This window comes from Eumetopias jubatus, unplaced genomic scaffold, assembly GCF_037043125.1.
Source record: "Eumetopias jubatus isolate StellerSeaLion01/CBP00866 unplaced genomic scaffold, mEumJub1_p1.0 scaffold_4, whole genome shotgun sequence".
Taxonomy (NCBI): domain Eukaryota; kingdom Metazoa; phylum Chordata; class Mammalia; order Carnivora; family Otariidae; genus Eumetopias; species Eumetopias jubatus.
The window spans coordinates 32,085,517-32,106,918 of record NW_028274810.1 but is presented as its reverse complement, the minus strand read 5'-3'; the positions used below and the strand labels follow the sequence as shown (position 1 = coordinate 32,106,918).

At 44.2% G+C, this 21,402-nt stretch overlaps 1 protein-coding gene across 3 annotated transcripts in view; it reads left to right on the top strand.

The window, feature by feature from the left end:
• LOC148164505 (uncharacterized) overlaps nt 1-21,402 on the top strand; it is a 43,899-nt gene that overhangs the window by 302 nt on the left and 22,195 nt on the right. For all 3 annotated transcript variants that reach the window (XR_015767970.1, XR_015767971.1, XM_088022365.1), the window contains exons 2-3: nt 2,775-2,933; nt 9,184-11,053. Coding sequence is in view for 1 of the 3 variants with exons in the window: in XM_088022365.1 (XP_087878491.1) it covers nt 10,961-11,053 (93 nt within the window). In the remaining 2 variants the exon portion in view is untranslated. The remainder of the gene's footprint in view (nt 1-2,774; nt 2,934-9,183; nt 11,054-21,402) is intronic.

Below are 21,402 nucleotides of genomic sequence, written 5' to 3'. Positions count from 1 at the left end.
CTGTAGTCATTTGTGACTCCATCATTTTATTGATAATCAACTGATAGCCCTTGGGAGAAAGTCTATTGAGACAAGGAAGGATTCTGAGAGTGGCAAGAGGCCCCATGAATGTGTGCATTCTCACAGGGGGATGGCTGGGTGGCTCAGTCGGTTAAGCGTCTGCCTTTGGCTCAGGTCATGATCCCGGGGTCCTGAGATTGAGCCCCATGTCGGGCTCCCTGCTTAGCGGGAGGCCTGCATCTCCCTCTCCCTCTGCCTGCTGCTCCCCCTCCTTATGCTCTCTCTCTCTCTCTGACAAATAAAATCTTTTAAAAAAATAATAAAAAACTCACAGGATTGTGGGGCAGCTTGAGAAATTTTGGAGTCGTGAGCTGAGAAATGCCATAGAATGGAGACAGCTGGTGATTCAGTGCAAGTGCTCATACGGAGAAGACTGTCCACTGGTACCTTCCAATGTCCCATCATCCGGTCATTTCATTTATACACAATATTGAGATAAACACTGATGTTGAATAAATTGAGTCAATTGTTCAGGCTACCAAGATATAAGCATTTCTGTTTGGGTGCAGAAGTACCTAAGAGGGAAGTCACTAAAGACAATTTTAGACTCAGCTGGGGGTACTCATATGGCCCCAGGCCTGCATAAGTTTGAATGTTATCCTCAGTATCCAAGTAGGAAAAAAGTGAGAGGCTGTACTATTTTTGTGTGTAAATCTTTGAATACAGTAGATTTCGTATTTGAACAAAGCAAGGTACAAACATTTTTATGATCAGGCATACCATGGATGAGTGTTTTCCGGGTCTAAATATTTTACACAAAAGACACAACATTAGGCAAGGTGTTATTACCAAACATAAACCAAACTGGCCATTCTGATTATCTTGATTTAGGGAATCTTGTTAGAAAGTTTGCAAACAAGTAGAAAATGGGCTTTATTTTTTTTAATCTTTCAAGGAATTTATTTCAACTAAAGTTATATCTAGACATCACCATTTAAAAAAGTGTTTATTCAATTCTTAGTAATAGTTTCAGGTAATATAGCTCTTGGGAATAGTGACACAAAAGAGGCAGCACGTAACTCTTGTGTTTTATATCTCCTTTAGAGTCTAAGAAAAAAATAATAAACTTCTAACAGTGATTTTTAATATAAAAATTATAATAGCTCTTTAATCTTAATTGCAATGGTTCTGGGGATTCCTTTATGATTTCATATAGTCTTTGTGAAGTAATTTTGTTAAAATCATACTCTAACATTTGGACAGCCTAACTCTATTAACTGATAGCCTTGGGGCCCTGAGGGCCATCATCCCTGTCCAAACTGGTTCTGGGATTGATTATTTTCCTACGGCTGCCATCACAAACTACCACATGCAGCGTGGCTGCCACAAATTTATTGTCTCAGTGCTAGCTCAAGGTGTCAGTAGAGTTGGTGGTATCCAAGGGCTGTAAGAGAAGATCTGCTCCATGCCTCTCTCCTGTCTTTCAGTGGTTTGTTGGCCATCTCTGGGAATCCTTAACTTATAGATGCATCATCACTCAATCTCTGCTTTCATTTTCATTTGGCATCCTCCCTGTGTGTCTACCTCTGTGTTCAAACTCCTCCCCTTTTTTAAAGATTTTATTTATTTATTTATTTACTTGAGAGAGAGAGAGAGAGAGCATGAGCGGGGGGGGAGGGGCAGAGGGAGATGGGCAAGCAGACTCCCCGCTGAGCAGGCAGCCCCACACAGGGCTCAATCTCAGGACCCCGAAATCATGACTTGAGCCAAAGGCAGTCACTTAACCGACCGAGCCACCCAAGGTACCCCGAAACGTCCCCTTTTTAAAAGAACTCCATCATATTAGATTAGGGCCCACCCTATTAATTTCATCTTAATTTGATAATCTGCAGAGACCCTATTTTCAAATAAGACCATATTCACAGGTACTGGGGGTTAGAACTTCATCATTTGAGGGTGTTGGAGAGCAAAAATTCGTGTCCTCTTCAAGGTCCCTCTAGCTGGACTAAGAATCAAATTGATACGAGAGAGATTAACAGGAGAAATTCAATTTTAATAGCATACCTGTGGGGAATCCACACAGACTGGAAGTTCTGAAAACAGGAAAAATGAGATCTATATGTCATCCTGTACTAAGGAGAAGGGGGTAGAGGTCTAGGACTTCGAAGGGAAGGAATGCAATTCACAGGGTAATAAGAAGAGCAGATATTTGGTAATTAGATATTTGCCCAGCCATATACATAAGTCAGATAAAATTTCTCTCTGCTAATAACCCTTATTCTGGGAAAGACCCCAACTTAGATTCTTCTATGTAGTTAAGGGAGAGGCAAAATTTTCTCTTGAGCCTGCAGGTTCTCAATTGCCTTCAGCTCAAAACAATTTTCATGCCAAAGTGGCCCATCTTGGGGCAGCCTGTCCTTGGCACTACAGGAGACAAAATTCAATCCATAACACTAGGCAAGATGCTTCTCTTTCTTAATAAAACCATTACATTCCAGGTTTATTGGAAACATAGAATTGGGAGCCCTTAAAGACTGGTTAATTCAGAGTTTTCAGATAGTGTTCCAAGAAGCTCTAGTGCTCCAACAAAGTATCTCAGGAAGACTCGGAGACTAGATAGGGCTCCTGGTTTCATATCTGTTCCAATTACTATTGCCATGTAATAAACCGCCCCCAAACTTAGTAGGTTAAAACAACTACTTTCGTACACTCCCAGATTCTGTGGCTCTGGAATTTGGAGGGCATAGCAAAAACAGCTTCTCTCTGCTCCACAGCGTCTCAGACCTCATTTGGGAAGACTCAATGGCTGGGAGCTAGAATCGTCTGGAGTCGTCCTCACTCCTACATCTGGCATTTGATTCTGGCTGTCGGCTTGAACCTCAGCTGAGCCTCTCCATACAGCCTGAGCTTCCACACAGCTTGTCAGCTTTGGGGTAATCAGAGCTCTTTTGTAATACCTTATGGCTCCCAAGAGACTATTCCAAAAGGCAGAAAGGATGCTGTATCACCTTGTATAACATCACTTTTGTGACATCACTTCCGACACATTCTATTGGTTGAAACAGTTGTAAATCTTGCCCAGGTTAGGGGCAGGGGAGAGGGGATATAGACCCCACCTTTCAATGGGAGGAGTGTCAATGTCACCTTGGAAGAGTAGATGGAACAAGACACCCAGTTGTGGCCTCTGCGAAAATGACAATGTTCCATTATCCACACCAGTCTCTTTAACCAGAGGCAGCACTTCTCCCTGACTAATGTTCACTAGCAACTGTAGCTAGTAAATACAGAACCCACGGAGGCCAAATGACGCTGAGACATTTTACATACTCCTTCAGCAAATCCAGTGATTACTGTAGAAAACCAGAAAATTGAGCCGGCTAATAGTCCCTTCACCCTTTTCCTTTGTTTCTAATTTCTTTGGGCAAGATGGGAGAGCCTGGCAGAATTTGTTATGAAGTAACTGCAAGAGAGTCGTCATTTCATTGCATTGAATTGCATCGTAAAAAATCATCAACTTTGGGGGCACCTGGCTGGCTCAGTCGGCAGAGCATGTGACTCTTGATCTGGGGGTCCTGAGTTTGAGCGCTACCTGGGGGTAGAGTTTCCAAAAACAATGTACAGCTTAAAAAAACTTTTTTTTTTAAATCTTCACCCTTTTGACACGGCTTCAGGGAGAGGTGTTTTCACAAATTTTATTCGACTGTCGTATGTTTCTCCCAATGACAGCCAGAATTTCCTGCAGTTTTCAGAGATGCACTTGTACACAGGGCGCGCACAGCCCTGGTCTATGACTTACAGGAATCAAAGGAAAAGTCTCATCAGTGTCTGTGCTGAAAGGTGGGGAGAGCTGGAGCGGCACGTCAGCCACTTTTATCCAGGCCCCAGAGGTGGCCCGGCGCCCGGCTCCCTGCCCTCCCTGGGCCTCCCTGGCAGCCTCCCCAGCCTCCCTGGCCTCCCCGCAGGAGCAGGGCGCGGCAGTCGCCCACCCCCTGCTTCTCTGCAGCCTTCTCTGTTAGATCTCGGCCTTTCAGCTCAGGAGGAACATTTGGGGTTAGGAAAAGTTTTCTAGGAAACAATTACTCACAAGCTAAGGGACCAGAAAAGTCCGAGAGATGTTCTCCAGCAGACAGTTTAAACTAATGACTCGCAGCTGGGCAGCCTGCCCCGTGGGGGCCCATGTGAACTGAGTCTGTGTCAGGCCACCTCAAGATCGGTGTCCTCCCTCCAGCCTACTCATCTTCAAACCATTCACTGAGGGCTCCCCTCGCTCATGTTCACTTTTATAAAATCCACCAGCGTACTGAGTTCATTCGGAAAATACAACTATTTCATGGCACGTCTTCCCTCATAAGGTCATACCGCAGAGGTTAGCTGGAGTCTGGATGTCTCTTAAGATTTAGAGGACATTGGCTCTACCCCCATCCCAGGGGTCCCGCGCCCTCCCCAAACCTCCACACATTTTCAGTGTGTGTATTGTTTCAGGCCACTGGCTCTGAACCTCTGCTTCTATGGAATGTCTTCCGTGCATCACCTCACGGTTCCACGTGTTTGATCAATTCTTCCAGACCTGAAAGAGGAAGCCGCCCTGTTCTTTGATTTCCCCCAACACACACACACACACACACACACACACACACACACACACACACACACACACACACACACCAGGCTTTGGTGCGTTTGGGAGACTCTAGTGAAAGTTTGGGGAGAGAGCGGAGCATTCACGAGAACCACGCAGACCACTTTCCTGACTTATATTTGTAAAAGACCTCGGCCTGTCCATGAACTATTCCTCCACCTCCCCCCGCTTCCCCGCCTCTCCTCCACCCCCCTTTCCCTTTCCCCAGCCCCTCTCTCTTGTCTGCTCCACACCCCCCCGCCCCCAGCTCAAATTCCTCAGTCCAGTGCAGGGCAAGTCTAACTTTCCCCATTCTTCCGTGGCCTTCCGCTATGGACCTCCTCACTCACCTCTTCCACCCTGGCAGCTTATCAGAGACTCTCTCAGCGCAATTCCCTAAGGGGGATGCTGGCTTCTGCTGTTAAATTATTTTGTCAGCCTGTTTGCTGCAAGTCTTTGCTCTGGGCTGCCCCTCTCTGACGTTCCTCCCGTCTTCTTCAAAATTCCCTGCCTTTCTCCTCCGCTCTGAATATGCCAAATCTCCAAGGTTCAGCCTCAGCGCTTTGTCCCCCTTGGTCCTCACAGGAGCCTTTAGTGACCTCATGCCTTTCAGGGTGATGTCTGCTGCCTTTCCATAGCAACTCGCAGAGCTGCGCCCCTGCACCTGCACCACCGCCCTCCGCCTCTCACCTCCAGCTGCCTTCTGGGCGTTTCCTCCTGTCCTGTCGTCTCAGGCTTGATGTGTTTGAGAGCAAACCTCATCTAAGCACAACTACCGGCAACAGCTCCCCGAATGGTCTCCCCGCAAGCTGCTCATCCCTCCAACCTCGCTTTCTCCTCTTCTCCATTGCTAGACTGGTTTTCCAAAGTGTAATTCTGATCTTACAGCTCCTCTGCTCAAAAACTTCTCACTGTCTTCTTAATAGAGTCCGTAGACCTTAGCCTGTATTTCAAGGCCCACCAGAATTTAGGTCTGGCCCCCATTTTCCAACACAGGCCCTGGAATCCAAAGTGTATTCAAATCCTCACTATCCATTTACCGGATGTATAACCTTGAGGCAGGTCATGTAAACTCTCTGGTCTCTGTTTATAGTAAAGGCATCCGTATTCCGCCCCTCCCAGACAGCGCTAAAATGTTATGTATCCCCATGCTGGTGTGATCTCCAACTCTGTCCTTGCTAAATTATACATCTATTTTCATAGTTTATCACTAGTACTGGTTCCAGTCAAGGTAAAGACAATCTGTGCTCTGGAAATTCTACCTGTATCCTCAGCCCTAAGTCATAGCTGTTTTCAGGGTCTCTGTGGTATGACCCATGGTTTGATAGCAAGAGAGTAACATGAAGTGACAATGTAATCATACATATAGTCCACCAAGTGGATGGTTAGCTCTATCCTGTGGCAGTTATGGGACTGTGAGGAGACATGGGTGGAGTTAGGGAAGGATGACTTGTTCCCTTTTCTCCAGAAGTTCAAATGGTGACAGGTGGTTGGAAATTCCTGGGGTAAAGGCTAAGCCAAAAGTCTGGCCACCTCATAGCATCTGAATTCAAACCAGAGTTGACCTCTCACCTCTGTCACTGGATGTGTGTATTGGAGCAAAGCCCTTCGCTCCTCGAGTCATGGTCTCCTCATCTGTAACATGGACAGCAGGGAGGGGATCCCCACCGTAAGGGCTGTTGTGATGGTTAGTAGTGTGACGCATGTCATGGTGCCTAGCTCAGTGCTTGCACTCAGGAGATGTGCTAGCATCACGATGATTGGGAACGGAACTCTGGGTAACATAAGAAGTAGCCTACGGTATTGTACGTTTTCCTAAAGCCAACATGTATTTAACACCTAGATGTGCTAGACATTTTCTTAAAGGCAGTAAGCTTGTAGCTTTGACCTCAAGGAGCTGGGGCATGCCGGGAGAGTCACAGGGAAACAGTACCCGTGGGCAGCATGATGAGTGGGGTAGCAAGTACGTAAACGTGGTATTCTGGAAACACAGGCTCTTTCTCCACCAACTGCGTTTTCTCAGCGCACTCCAGGTTCCAGACACTGTTCTAGGTGCTGAAGGATCAAAAATGAATATGATCCCTGTTTTGAAGCAGTCCCTAATCTGACAGAAAATTACAGCCAAGTATTTGATAGCTAGAATGTGTTATAAGAGCTCACACTACACATGAGTGCAAGGAAGGGTGTGGTCAGATTTTCCTGGAGATAGGAAAACTTTCTGGAGGCAAACCCGAGCTGACTCTTGATGCAAGCAACACCCCAGGCAGAAATGAGAGGACTGTGGGGGAAGAGCTTTCTGGGTGGGTACAGAAGCCTGCAAGACCACATGGTGTCAGAGAAGGATCATGAGCCACTGAAGAGATGGAAGGTGCAGATGGGAAGACATAGTAGATCAGCTTGCGGGTGTCCTGTATGAGCCACCCGTACCAGAGAGCTCTTGAGCTCATCCTTCAGGCAATGGGAAATGGGAAAGAATTTAAGCCCATCCTCAGTTACATCCAAAGCCTGGATAATCTTATAAAGTCTGTCTGAGACCTTCCTCTCTGTTTTCAAATCCTTGTAAAAAGAAAAAAACTACCATCTGGTCCGGCAGAAAACCAAAAGCTGCAAGGGGAAGCCAAGCATCGTCAGCAGACTGACAATGCCCCGAGCAAACTTGGCCACACATAATAAGACTCACAAACAAAGTGTTGCTTGAACTTGTCCTTGGCATTAGGACACCTCAGGGAAACCACCCAGTGGACTCATTCTCTTCTGTCCCTGCTTCTTCCTCTTCTTTCACACCCTAGTTTCTTCCTTTGCTTTGCTGCCTTTTTTTTTTTTTTTTTTAAATATCCCAGCTAATCGCAGGAAATTTGCTCTGTTTCGAATCTGGAAAGTCATAAAGGAAACCACTCAATTAAACTGAACTCTAAGTGTAAGTCTCAGGACCTAACTCTCCTCCTTCTTCCGCCCCTGCCCTTTGGGGTATTGGGGTCATCATTTGGAGGTACTGTTGATCTCAGGCACGTGAGGATGTACACACTTTGTATCTGCCCACCCCTGCTGAAGCCCACTCCTGGGTGAGCCCAGGCTGCCTGCTTGTCCTGCAGGCTGGATGGTCCAGACCAGGAGATGTGGAGGAGGGCGTGGCTCGGCTCAGCCAAGCGTCCCCATCTGACCTCTTGCTCTTTTTCTGTCCCCAAAGGAAAGGTGGAGCTTTCCTGCCCACAGAACTTAATTTCCTTTTCCCGTCCTTTACAACACTGCATTCCTGTCCTACCTCCTGGGGAGACTGGGTCTTGGTATTTCGTGTGGACAACCCTCCACAGAATCCCTTTTTTCTCAAAACCAAGGGTTTGATGGGCCTCCAAGGAAAGGTACAAGTTGAAAAGCTAGAGGTCGTCCCCTCCTCTGCTAGTACCATTTCTCAGTGTATTTCTCACTCCCTTGCTTCCCCCGGGGTGAGACTCAGATCCTGGCAGGACCCCTAGGAGCCTGCCCCAGTGGGAGCATCTCCATCACCTGCGTTCTCCCTGATCAGACCCAGGGAGCCCCTCCCTCTTCCAACCACTTTCAGACACAAAGGAAGCACAGCACCCCAGTGTCAAACTGCTTCGGCCATGGCTGTCCAGAGGGACCAGGTGACACAACCCAGAAGTGGGGGGAGTCATGCCCAGTGGGATTTACCTGAACCAAAAACAGAAAGGAGACCATAGGGCGCGGGCAAATATACTCTTCCTCCCTCCTACCGATCATCCCCAAAGTCAACTGCTGGGTGCGCCCTGCTAGAGATGTCTCACATCAGCAAGAAACTGGCTGTATTCTACCATGAAGCTGTGACCAACTCTTTAACCAGTATTCACTTTCCTCCTTCTCTGCCTCAATTGTCTTTTTCCCTCTTTTTTATAACCCTACCATTCCACCTCCCAAAGAGGCAATAGCAGGTAAGTTTTGCCCCAGACTGTTTTCTAGGGAACCTACTACCAGCAGCCCACTGACCTCAGAATAACGCTCTGGACCCATTAATTTGGTTGCTTTGTTCCTGGGTTGGCCTGGGCAGGTTTATATCCACCTCTGTCCAACATACTCTAAAACCCCAAAAGAAGGACATTGCTTGTTTCTTCCTTGGAGAAGTTCAGGTCTACAGATCTCTGGAAAACATTTAGTCAGAAGGACAGCCATCCAGCACAGCACTGTTTTCAAGAGTGGGGGCGAGAAGAAGTTAGAAATCATCTAAATTTGCAAAAAACAGAGAGTGATTTTTTTAAATGGTACATTTTTACAATGAAACACTAGATAGACATTGAAAATTATGTTATAGGCATATTTATTGCCATAAAAACTTATTCATGATGTGTCAATTGAAAAAAAAATCCAAGTACAGCATGATCTCAATTTTGCGAGAAAAAAAATACATATATCTGTGATTTAAAAAATTGGGGGGTTATGTGCCAAATGCAAACAGAAAGTGTCCTTTGGTGGTAAGATTGAGTTATCCATTATTCTTTATATGTAACAGTATTTTTAATTTTTTTCCTCTAAGAAATACGTATTAATTGTGATTTTTTTTTTTAATTTAAAAGGAAAAATATATCTTGGGCCAGTTGCTCAAAAAAGCCTGTTGCTCAAAAATGCACATTCTGCCAGTAAAATATGCTGTAACTTTAGAAAGAAAATGAGACGAAGACCCCCGAGAGACTCCAGAAGACTAATGATAACAGATAAGTTTTCATGGTCTTTTATTTTTGGTGAAAATTATTCAGAGGATATGGTTTGTAATTTTTCCAATGATACACAAGTTGGAGCATAAAGATACTATGTCTATATCTCTACCAGGAGAAAAGGTATGGTATTGCCCTTGTAACTATCTTCCCTGAGGCAGCTCATAAAGTACACCCATGTATTTCATTACTTTATTATAATCGCTGTATTATTCTTTAAAAACATGTGTTGCTCCTTGAATAAGGAGCATAATTTTTTGTATGCACTTTAGTTCTTGAGATCTTTTTCTAAAGATTTATGTATTTATTTGAGAGTGAAAGAGTGTGCACACACAGGGGAGGAGCAGAGAGAAACTCGAGCACACGGTGCCGAGGGAGCCCAACATGGGGCTTGATCTCAGGATCCTGAGATCATGCCCCAAGCCGAAACCAAAAGTTGGAGGCTTAACCCCTGTGCCACCCAGGTGCCCCTAGTTCCTGAGAATTTTTAAGAATAAGCCATTGCATTTGCACGGAGTGGGGCAAATGGTGGGCAGTCCATATAGTACACCAAGCTTTGTCCATTTTTTAGAAACTATGCCGGGTCGTGGGGAATCCAAAGTTAAAGGCATGTATTCTTCCCTCACTGAATTGGTAGGGGGCAAGGACAAGTGAAGTGATGTCCGTGGTTGGCCATGGCAGGCACGCTGTGGCCAGAACTCTATGGGTCATAGAAGAGCCTGCCATCCAGACTAGGGACATGCATGGTCAGGAGACGCTTTCCCAAAGTAGGTTGACATCTGAGCTGTATGTTGAAGAATGTGTGGAAATGAGCCAAAGAAAAGGAGAAAGGGATTCCAAGCATAATCCAAGAGAAGTAGAAGGGAGCAGACCCAGAGACTGGAAAATGAAATCTGTTGATCAGTGCTGTCCAGAACTATCTGCAGTGATGGAAAATTTCTATATCTGTGCTGTCCAAAATGTCCACAAGCTACGTGTCGTTATCAAGCAAGTGAAGACCTAAATTTTAATTTTATTTCTTTTTTTAAATTTAAATTTAAATAGCCACATGTGACTAGTGGCTACTGTATCTTTTTGTAATTTTATTTTATTATGTTAATCACCACACATTACATCATTTGTTTTTGATGTGGTGTTCCATGATTCATTGTTTGCATATAACACCCAGTGCTCCATTCAATACATGCCCTCTTTAATACCCCCTTATTGAAGTATGATTTGATGTGATTTGATGTGGGGTCTGGGAGTGAATGGTCAAGAAAAAATTCTTGAGGCATCTTCAGTGCAAAAAAGATGGTTTTATTAAAGCATAGGGATAGAATCCATGGGCAGAAAGACCTGCACTGACTGGGGTTTTTAAGGAGCTATTGGTTTTATACTTTTAAGTTGTGGGGGGTAGAGACAAAGAAGTTTCCAAAAACGATTTCCTTATGTTAAAGAAGACTTACAGGATGCTGGAGGTCTGGCTGTTGTCAAGCCAAGGTTGCTTTTTGCCTTTAGCAAAGCATTAACACTAAGACAGTTGGGAGTTCCTGGAGGAAAGTCATACTCTGCCTGTCCCAAGTATTTGTCAATGGGCTGCAAGTTGTAAGGAAATTTAATTTTGTCTATATCTCCTTTTGCCTTTGTTCTCCACATCATGATTGACATACAAAAAACTGTGAAGAATCGAGGTATTCAACTTGATGAGTTTGGAGATAAGTATACAACTGGGAAATCATCACCTCCAAAGGTTTGCTCCTGCCCTCTTTATTTATTATTATTCTGTGTGTGTGTGATAAGAACAGTTAACAAAAGAGCCACTCTGGCTACTGTATTAAACAGCACAGCGGCGGGTGGGGTCCGCTGCTAGATCCTCGTTTTTTCTGGTAAGTTTCATTTTCATTCTAAAGGTGGAAAGGAGGGCATCTGGGTGGCTCATTCTGTTAAGCATCTGCCTTCAGCTCAGGTCATGATCCCAGCGTCCTGGGATCGAGTCCTGTATCCGGTTCCCTGCTCCGTGGGGTGCCTGCTTCTCTCTCTCCCTCTGCCTGTTTCTCCCCCTGCTTATGCTCTGTGTGTGTGTGTGTGTGTGTGTGTGTGTGTGTATGTGCGTGTCAAATAAAGAAATAAAATATTTTAAAAAATAAATAAATAAAGGTGGAAAGGAGTCACTACAAAATTTCAAAACAGAGTAATTACATGACTTGGCTTAGAAAAAAAAGATTACTTGTAAATTAAGAAGCAAACTAATTTGGCCAATTTTTAGCATGGGTTCATTTTCCATGAACTTCGACAAAAAGGAAGCATGTAAAACAAACATTGCCATAAAATTCAACTTTGGAAATGGTCTGACTGTGGACAAGACCAATTAGCTACCTACAAACCAAGCAGTAAAAGATAACCCTCACAGAAGGAAATTGAGTAGATGGCATGAATGGACCATACCCCAGAGCCCGCATACAAATAGCCAATTAAATGCATAAAACAGGGTTCACCCCTCTAGTATTCAAAGTCCTTTCAGTGAAAATGGGATTCCCATTTTCAACAACCAAATTAGTAAAAGACCATATGTTGTTGAAAATGGGAGTCACTCTCTTAAATGTCTTTAAGAGAATGAATGTATATACATCCATACATTCTGGAGGCCAGTTTGGCAGTATTTTTAGCAAAAGACTTGAAAATGTTTAATCCCTGTCAGCCGGCTATTCTGTTTCTGGGAATTTGCCATAAAGAAGTGATTAGGGGACGTCTGGGTGGCTGGGTTGGTTAAGCGTCTGCCTTCGGCTCAGGTCATGATCCCAGGGTCCTGGGATCAAGTTTTGCATCTGGCTCATCAGGAAGTCTGCTTCTCCCTCTCCCTCTGCCCCTCTCCTTGCTCATTCTCTCTCTCTCTCAAATAAATAAATAAAATCTTTTAAAAAAAGTGATTAGGGATTCTTGAGAAGATTTATGCACAATGCTATCCAAGTCTGGGTTACATACAACAGTGAAAAAAATAACAATCTAATTGAGGTTCTCAATAGATTTATTAAATAAATTACATCTAACAACTGAGAACCACATAGACATTAAATGTCCTGTTGCATATGAATACTTAACTGCATGGGCAAAATGTTTGGGATCTATTTTTTAGCGGAAAAAAAAATCAAATCCCTATGAGACTGTAAGCTTTCGGTTGAATAGTAAAAAATTGTATGAATAGAAAAAAGTACTGAAGGATATTCACCAAAATATTAATGGTATTTATAACTTAGTTGATTTTTATTTTTTTCTTTGTTTCTCTGTATTTTATACTTTTCTACAATGAAATTCTGTGGCTTTTAAAATAGAAAAACATTTTTTTAATTGAGATTGTTAATTATGTAGGTAGTGTTCAATTATAACAGAAGTAACTTAAAGTATGTAATTGCCACACTTCTGTTATACTAGATGGAATCATTAAAGCGGTGATAGGCATTTACCAGTCTAGACGTGTGGACCACAGAGCTTTTAAGGAGGCAAAATGACTTTGGAGTCCTTTCCAGAAACTCTTCCCTGCTGTTGGGAGCAGCAGAAGTGCTTTAATTAATTGAGATAAAATGTTTCAACCAGAGATAATTATGTATATGAAGATGATTTTGCAGCCAGATATGTGGATGGTTTATATAAATAGAAGACATTTTCCCCCTGTTAAGTTCTTCCCAATACTTTAACCCTGATGTATCTGGAAAAGAAGAGGACAGTGGCAAGGAAAGCTTCTACCAGAGACTAAACAACCAGAAACTTCAGCTAATCAGAAATTCTTCTGCCTTTGACTTTTAGGAGAGAATGAAAAATCCCTAGAAAGTGACTGTAAATTAAGAACTTCTGACAACCAACTTTCAGGACATTTCTCAAGGTTTTGACAATTCAGACTAGTCTCCAGACTTTCTACATCAGTATCTGTCATTATAACTGATGAAAACAATTCCTAATGGTGAATCTGAAATTCCAGAAGGATTTTTATTATCAACTGAAACAGATTAAATTATGTTCTTTATACTCTACTTACTACACAGAAGGAAGGGAAGAAAGGAAGGAAGGAGGGAAGGAAGAAAGGAAGGGAGGGAGGAAGGGAAAAAGGGAGGGTGACTACGTATATAGACTGGGAATACTGGACGCCATCCAAGGCTCGCAGGTCAGCACCAGAGATCTGGCTTCCAAGGGCCTGGCACATCTCTGTGTAGTCTGGACAAATGTCTAGTATCCTACTCTGCCTGGTAATTCCCTGGAGGAGTAAGTGTCCTGCCACCTCCCTTCTCCTCTAGCTCATCTTGGAGGCTCATAGATTTCTCCATGACTAAGGGTGATGGCTGTGCATCAGAGGTGAACTTCATCACTGAGGGCCAGGTGGGAGGTGGGGGAGGTCCCGAAATGGCAGGGAGACCTGCTGGTTCTGTCCTTGGGAAGGGGATTGGGTTTTGCTATTTGCATATTTATACTGTATCATAGGCACCACACTTCTCCTTATTGTCTGTGTATATATTAATTATCTTGTTTATGATATTTTCCCATACCAGGGTTTGTTTATATTTTTTTCAATGTTAATTAAATTGATTTGGGGGGCACCTGGGTGGCTCAGTCGGTTAAGTGTCTGACTCTAGATATCAGCTCAGGTTTTGATCTCAGGGTTGTGAATTCAAGCCCTGCATTGGGTTCCACACTGTGCATGGAGCCTACTTAAATAAATACATATATATATGTATATATACATATATATATTGGGGGAGGCGCACCTGGGTGGCTTAGTCAGTTAAGCATCTGACTCTTGATTTCAGCTCAGGTCATGATCCCAGGGTCAGTAGACTGAGCCCTGTATTGGGCTCTGCGCCGGGCATGGAGCCTGCTTAAGATTCTCTCTTTCCCTCTCCCTCTGCCCCTCTCCCCCTGCCATGTGTGCTCTCTCTCTCTCTCTAAAAAAAAAAGCGCCTGATAAGGCTGATGGCATGCCATTCTTTAAAAAATAAATTGATTTGGGTAATTTTTCTTAAAAAAGAAAAGGCATTTCCTGTCTTTCCCATTCCTCCTCTCCTATGAGTCAAGCCTCATACTTACTGTCACAGCAGGAGCCTTTCTCTGCTCCTGAATCTCCCTCGATACTCTCCTGGGATTCGCAGATGAACTGTCTAGGCAACTCTACTCACACATTTCACTTCCAGTTGTGTTTAGTGACAGGACTGATTTCTGTTTTGACATTTGGAAACTTCATTAGTTAGCGATGATTTCTTCATCTCCTCTGGTTCTGGCAGATCCTGAGAGGAAGAGAAAGCCATCTTCTATTTTTAAGGTGACCTTGGGTGGGTAATGGGGTTTAGACCTAGAAGAAGAGATGCAAGTTAGTCAATGACAGGCAATGGCAACTAGAGGTCCTGGAAGACTGTTCTGACGGTTACTGTTACGTGACCACACCAGTGTGGGGCAGGACTGGGTGTTTTGTAGGTCTCAGTATGAAAGGGAGAAGGACAGTATGAAAGGCCTGTAAAGAAACAGATCTACTTATATTAACATGTATTTTAAGCAGATGCTGAGACAGAGGCAGTGGCAAGGAATGCTTCTACCAGAGACTAAACAACCAGAAACTTCAGCTAATCAGAAATTCTTCTGCCTTTGACTTTTAGGAGAAAATAAAAAATCTCTAGAAATTGACTGTGAATTAAGAATGATATGATAATGATAAGAATAAAAATGAATGAGCGATTTCACGATTTTGAGAGCTCAACTTAGTAAGTCTAATCCTGCCTCAGGGGGCAGCAGGACTCATCTGTTGCCCCCTCCCCCTTCTCCTGTGGCTATAATTAGATACCTTGGAGAATTCAAATGTACAGTGTATAATATTAATTTAAGCTTCACAAAAGCCAAACTTGCCTGTATCCCCAAGGCCTAGCGCTTAGCACATAGTTGATGTTCAATAATTATTTGTTGAATGGGATGAATGAGTGAATGTGAATAATTTATGTGATCACTCCTACCTTTTATTGTTTCCGTAACAATAAAAGCCTGTGGCCTGATGGAGCCTCCTGCTTCTGCGCAGCGCCCTCTGTCTGTACGGGAAGGCAGGTGCAGTTCTGTGCGGTTCTCCGAGCCCAGTCCCAGGCGGAGCATCTCAGTCAGGCAAAGTGAGGGCAAGGGAGCTGGGGGTGCTTCGGCCCCAGATTCCTTTCTGGAGGTGAGGAAAAGCAAGCTCTGCAAGGAGGAAGGCAAACCTCCACGTGGAGGCTAAGAAGCTTCACCACATCCCCAGCCTCTTAAATGAGGTGCATTCTAGTATGGTGTACCCTCTCCCCTCACTTCTGAACCCCAAATAAGGGACACGCAGCATGATATCACTCTTTCTTCTCCGGAATAAGGTAAACCCAAGTGTGACCTCATCCCCTGACTCTCAAATAAAGAAAGCTCATCAATGACTTCAACTCCTTTTCCCTAAAATGTCAAGCTCAAGCATGCATGACCTCCCCTCAAATCCAGCATGATGTCATTCCCACCCCCATGCCTCTCTTCCACCCTCCTGGTGGCTGACACATTTCCACCCCGACAGCTTCTTAGAAGTGGCTCTGCCCAGAGGTGTGGGCGTCTGGCTGGACGCTGCTTCCTGCCAGCCGCAGGGCAAGCCCACCCGTCTGAAAGGCAGCTCCCAGTCAGTGAGGAGTCACATCACCATGACTCAGCGTGCTGTTTCAGATGAGAATTTTACTCAAGGCTCAACATTAAATAAGGAGTTTTTAGGCAAGTCTGGAGGGCAAGCAGAGCCAACTTAGGATGAGAAACTGAAAAGCAAAAGGGGAAATCCAGGGCTGGGAAATTCCTAGAAAAGAAATCACAACCTTGGCCTGGAGGAGAAAGTTCCTTGAGTTGACAGGGCTACTAAGCGGGGATGGCCTCAGCTGCAGCTTATGGGCATGCCAGCACTCAGGAACCCGGCCATCTGTCTGCGATCCCTGTGTGTCCTTCTGACCCCCTGTGCAGGCACCAGACCCCCATTTATGAGGGACAGTGGCAGGCCCCCGACAGACAGGGCAGCCCGGGTGTGCGTGGGGGGGCTCGGCGTCTAGTGAGTAATATTATTTGAATCTGTAGCCCAGATTTCATTCCTAAGAAAAAAGCAAGACAGGGAAGGAGTAAATAAAAAGTCTAGCAGGTTGTGGAGGCTGTGGGGGGGCGGTGCAGGGAGTGTATGGGTACTCTCTGCACTTTCTGCTCAGTTTTGCTGTGAATCTAAAACTGCTCTAAAAAGTGAAATCCACTTTTTAAAAAAGATTTTTATTTATTTATTTGAGAGATTGAGACAGACAGCACGAGCCAGGAGGAGAGGGAGAAGCAGGCTCCCCGCCAAGCAGGGAGCCCGATGCGAGGCCCCATCCCAGGACCCCGGGACCACGATTCAAGCGAAAGGCAGACGCTTAACTGACTGAGCCACCCAGGCACCCCTAAAATCCACTTTTAAAAATTGGCTGCAATTTCTTTTTTAAGTCTATTCTATGGCCACAGAACCCTGCCTAGCATCGTGCAGAGGTTGATCCTCCCTCAAGAAGGAGACCGGGTCAGCAGGCCGACTAAGACATTGTGACTATAGGAGCCACAGGAAATGTAACTTTTCCTCTATCTCACACCTTTGGCGTATCCCTAACCCTCATGTTACAATTACTCAACTGTGTACAATTGCTTTGCATTCTGCAGCTAGGAAGAAAGTGATAGATAGCAAATACTTCTGGGAGAGATAGACTCTAACATATGAATAAGAGATCTAGTTTTACAAAAAAGTTTTTATATGCTAAGCTTCAGTTTCTTCACCTGTAAAATGAAGATAACAATATTACATGTCCTACAGAGATGTCCTACGGATCACTCTTCAGGAAATCTTCACCATTCACCCTATTTAAAAGAGCCACACTCCCCTCCTGGACCCTCACCAATACTACCTAGCACCCTTCCTCCCTTGATTTTTCTACAAAGCATTTACCATCTTCTCCCTATCCAATATTTTACTTTTAAAATTCTCTTTATCTCCCTCAGGAATGTAAATTCCATGAGGGTAGGGATTTTTGTCTGTTTTATTCTGTATCCCCAGCACTGGGAGCATTTTCTTTTTTTTTTTTTTTTTAAGATTTTATTTATTTATTTGACAGAGAGAGAGACATAGTGAGAGAGGGAACACAAGCAGGGGGAATGGGAGAGGGAGAAGCAGGCCCCCCACAGAGCAGGGAACCCAATGCGGGGCTCGATCCCAGGACCCCGGGATCACGACCCGAGCCAAAGGCAGACACTTAACAACTGAGCCACCCAGGTGCCCCAATACCCTCTAGTTCTATCCATGTCATTGCAAATGGCAAGATTTCGTTCCTTTTGATGGCTGCATAGTATTCCATTTGTGTGTGTGTATGTGTGTGTGTGTTTTATATATATATATATATATATACACACACAACACACCACATCTTCTTTATCCATTCATCTGTTGATGGACATCAATGCAAGCTGGTGTAGCCACTTGGGTCACTTGCTACCAAGAGGCAAACTAGTGCACCAAACCAGGCAATCTCAGTTCAGAGCGCCCATGCTCATAATCACGACACTGTATGTCTTCTGCACTGGAGCTTCCGGGGTCACCCGAGCACAGGCGCAGAAATCTGTGGGTGTCTGTGGTGTGTTCCACGCCTCTGAGCATATTTAATCCTAGCTTGACTACCAAAATGGTCACTGGGAGCATTTTCTAACATATTATAGTCCTCAGGAAATATTTATTGGATGAATGATTTCTGTAAAGTGCTCAGCAAAATGGTTACACATGCCAAGTGTGTAATACATGTTGGTTATGATTATTTGCATTATTCCATGCTGCAAGGTTCTAAGAGTAAAGAATGAAGAAGTTCCTGAGAGGAGAGAAAGGGAAGCAGACAAGAGAGAATTAGTGAGGACCCCGGAACACAACAACACGTGTAGCATCATGTTGCTGTTGTGGGTTGGGCCTATGGATGTGGGTGTGTGAATAACTCTATGCCAGGCCCCCTAAATAACTTGCAGTACCACCATATAATGATGGTTCATCATGTCTCCATCAGAGAGCCCTTCAAACAATGCTATGTGCATGTTAGCCAACTGGTACACCTCTTTTTGATTCTTAGAGCAGAATCTGGTGTGGGCCAATTGTACTTTCCATAGTCATTCTAATCACAAGCATTAAAAACTTTCAGTATTTCATTTGATGCTTAAAAGGAAATACGAAGAATTGCCCAAAACCAGCTCCAGTTAGCCGTCCCACAATAGCACCAGCAGGAGGGTGCCGGGCTATATATAGAACCAAAGCAGAAGCTCCGAGGAGCATCAGAGCAAAAGGCTGGAAGTGCTACAGCAGGCAGAACTGAGCTGTTACAGGCAGCAAGGAAAGAAATCATCCTAAGTAGATAGTAAGCTATCAGGGCATCCTGACAAGGCGTGTTCCTGCTATATGAGCTCACAGGCCATATATAGCCCAAATCAATCAACAGTCTGCCTTCCATCTTGATAGGAAGTTGGTTCTTTCAAAATGTACTTGCATTACCTCACTTCCTACAACACACACACACACACACGCACACACACACATCCTTGTATTTCAAGCTCAGTTTTCTTATTGAAATGCTCTGCTGACCCTCAAAAGAGAAAGGAGGAATTCTTCAAAGTCGTGATGAAGGTGTCATTGTCTTGATGCTTTGAAAGGACTAGTGTGAAATTATTTGTTTGGTTTCTTCATCTCAGCTCTTTCTTTCCTCACATGGAGGTACACTCAAGCTCCACACAGGGAGGCCAGGAGCTGAGCTAGTTGTGGGCAGTCTGAAGTCCAGTGGCTTTCTCAAGGGAGAAGAAGAGAAGTCTTATGAGACAGCTATAAGCAAGTGATTCAAGGGGCACAGTTACACATCGAGTGCCTTTGTGTGAACTGTAAAAAGTTGCCTCCTCTAAGCCCGTGGATTGGAAAAGTTTTCATTCCTCAAGGCTGAAGCATCCCTGAGCCTGGTGAGAGAAGCAGGGCTATATTTTAGCCACTCCCAATCCCCTCCCCTTGTTTGGACCTCTCTGTGTGGGACGGAAACTGCCTAATTGTACTTGGTGACTGGCTATGTGAGAGGGGGTGTTGCAGGGCTAGACATACATGAAGAACAAAATGCCTGACTCCTACTGTATACACCCCACAGATGAGACCTTTTTCCTTTGCAGCCAGAGTTTAGCCTGTTCTTGGATCTACTCTAGAAGATGCTGAACTCCTATTCTTTCTCATGCATGCTGCCCCCTAGCCACTAGCCAGCTCCTCTCGAGAACTGTAATGGTATCAATACTCAAACTAGATGGAACTAGGAAGAATGTCTTTCGTGGGTTTAAAGGTTGAACAAGTAACTTAAAAGTTTATTTGGAAAGGGACAATGTGGTGTTATGGAAAGGCCACAAGATATGGAATCAGCTGACCTGGAATGGTGGCTTGATAAGGGTTAACTTGGTGAGGCTGAACTACATTTCCCAGAACTCCCTTCCCTGCATGTTTTCCATTAGAGTGGCCACAAGAGATGTTCTTGGGTGAGATTTGAAGGGGAGCAGTGAAGCAATAACTATTTCATAGGTTGCACATGTTGTCACTAGTCTGTGACTGATCTCACTGGTTCCCCCAAACAAGTGTTTTTTATTGCTGGTCCTGCCTTCCCAGAGCACTCCATTGCAAGAGCAGTTGCTGGTGCGGACCTACCTCTCCCACCCCATTCCAAACTTCCTAGTTAAAATTACACTTGCATTTTTCTCTGACAGCGAAATAAACCAAGCCTGATCCTGTCAACTGACCTCCATCCCCTCCCAGGTGAAATAACAGCATTTTCTCAGGGTTTTTGAGAGATGGGGCTTTTACACAAAGAAAGGATGTGAGTAGAGTTTGTAGACACCAGACCAGCTGGTGGAGGAGGTATTTTGGGGTGGTTTCCTTCAAATCACGACATGACTGACACCATATGCTCTATTTGGATTCACAATCAAGGTGATTACTTATGACCTTACTAGCAGAGAGTATAAATACCTCAAAGAAGGCCTCCACTGTTTAAATTATTTCCAGCCTTAGGGACTTGCTGGAATATGGGGTATTCAGACAAGGAGGCCTTTTACCACTCCCTCAGCTCTGTCTGCACCCTCTGCACCCAATGGCCATGAATACACCCTTCCTAAGATCACTTTCTCCCTTTCATCCTGCTCTGTTATCATCCTGCCTTCCATATATCTTGTCAAAAGTGAACAAAGGGTATGAGCTACCCTGGGATGGCTTGACACAGAAAAGATGTCCTATCAAAATCCCAGAATGTCACGATGAACTAGTTTAGAAACAGTATGATGCACTGCATTGGCTTTTCCAAAGTCAGTCTTGGGGGAAAAAAATATTGAACTTTTGACTCGTTCACTGACAACGTGGGAAATTAAATGGGGGAAGAAAAAAAAGAGAAAAAGGAAGGAAGCAATAAATGTCTTCCTTTTTGCCCATAGGTATCTGATTCAGGGCAGCTCAAGAATCTTGGACTACAGTCAGCCACAGTCATGGGGGATTCCCCAAGTGAAGAGGCTAAATGCTGGCAAAACAAAAAGTAGATTTGGTCCACTGCATTCCTACCCTAATGGATGCTGAGAAATAGACACTCTATAACCACCCACAAATTTCCTGGTACTGCTGCTATCATTGCAAAATGCTGGCTCTTTCAAAGTATCATCTCTTGCCCCTGCCAGAGAAAGCCAGCCTTTAAAAGAAACTGAATCCAAGGTCACTTATTTCCACATAAAGAGACTATTTCGTCAGCTGCCAAATTCATTTTTCTAATGTACTTTTACCCAATAACTTAAGCCTGGTGTGCTGGGCAGAGTCCAACTTGGGTAATTCCATTCTCCCAACCAAATTCTCCCAAGGAGTTTGAACTGGACATGACATTATTCTTCACTTCTTCAGCTATTCTATTATTAATCCAAATAATGCTTTTTTTCCCCAAAGCATAATGGAGATGTGAGGATAGAATTTCTTAGAATTTAGTGATGAGAGATTCCATTATATAAATTTAGTAAAGTTCTTTGGAAGTCAAGTCTAGA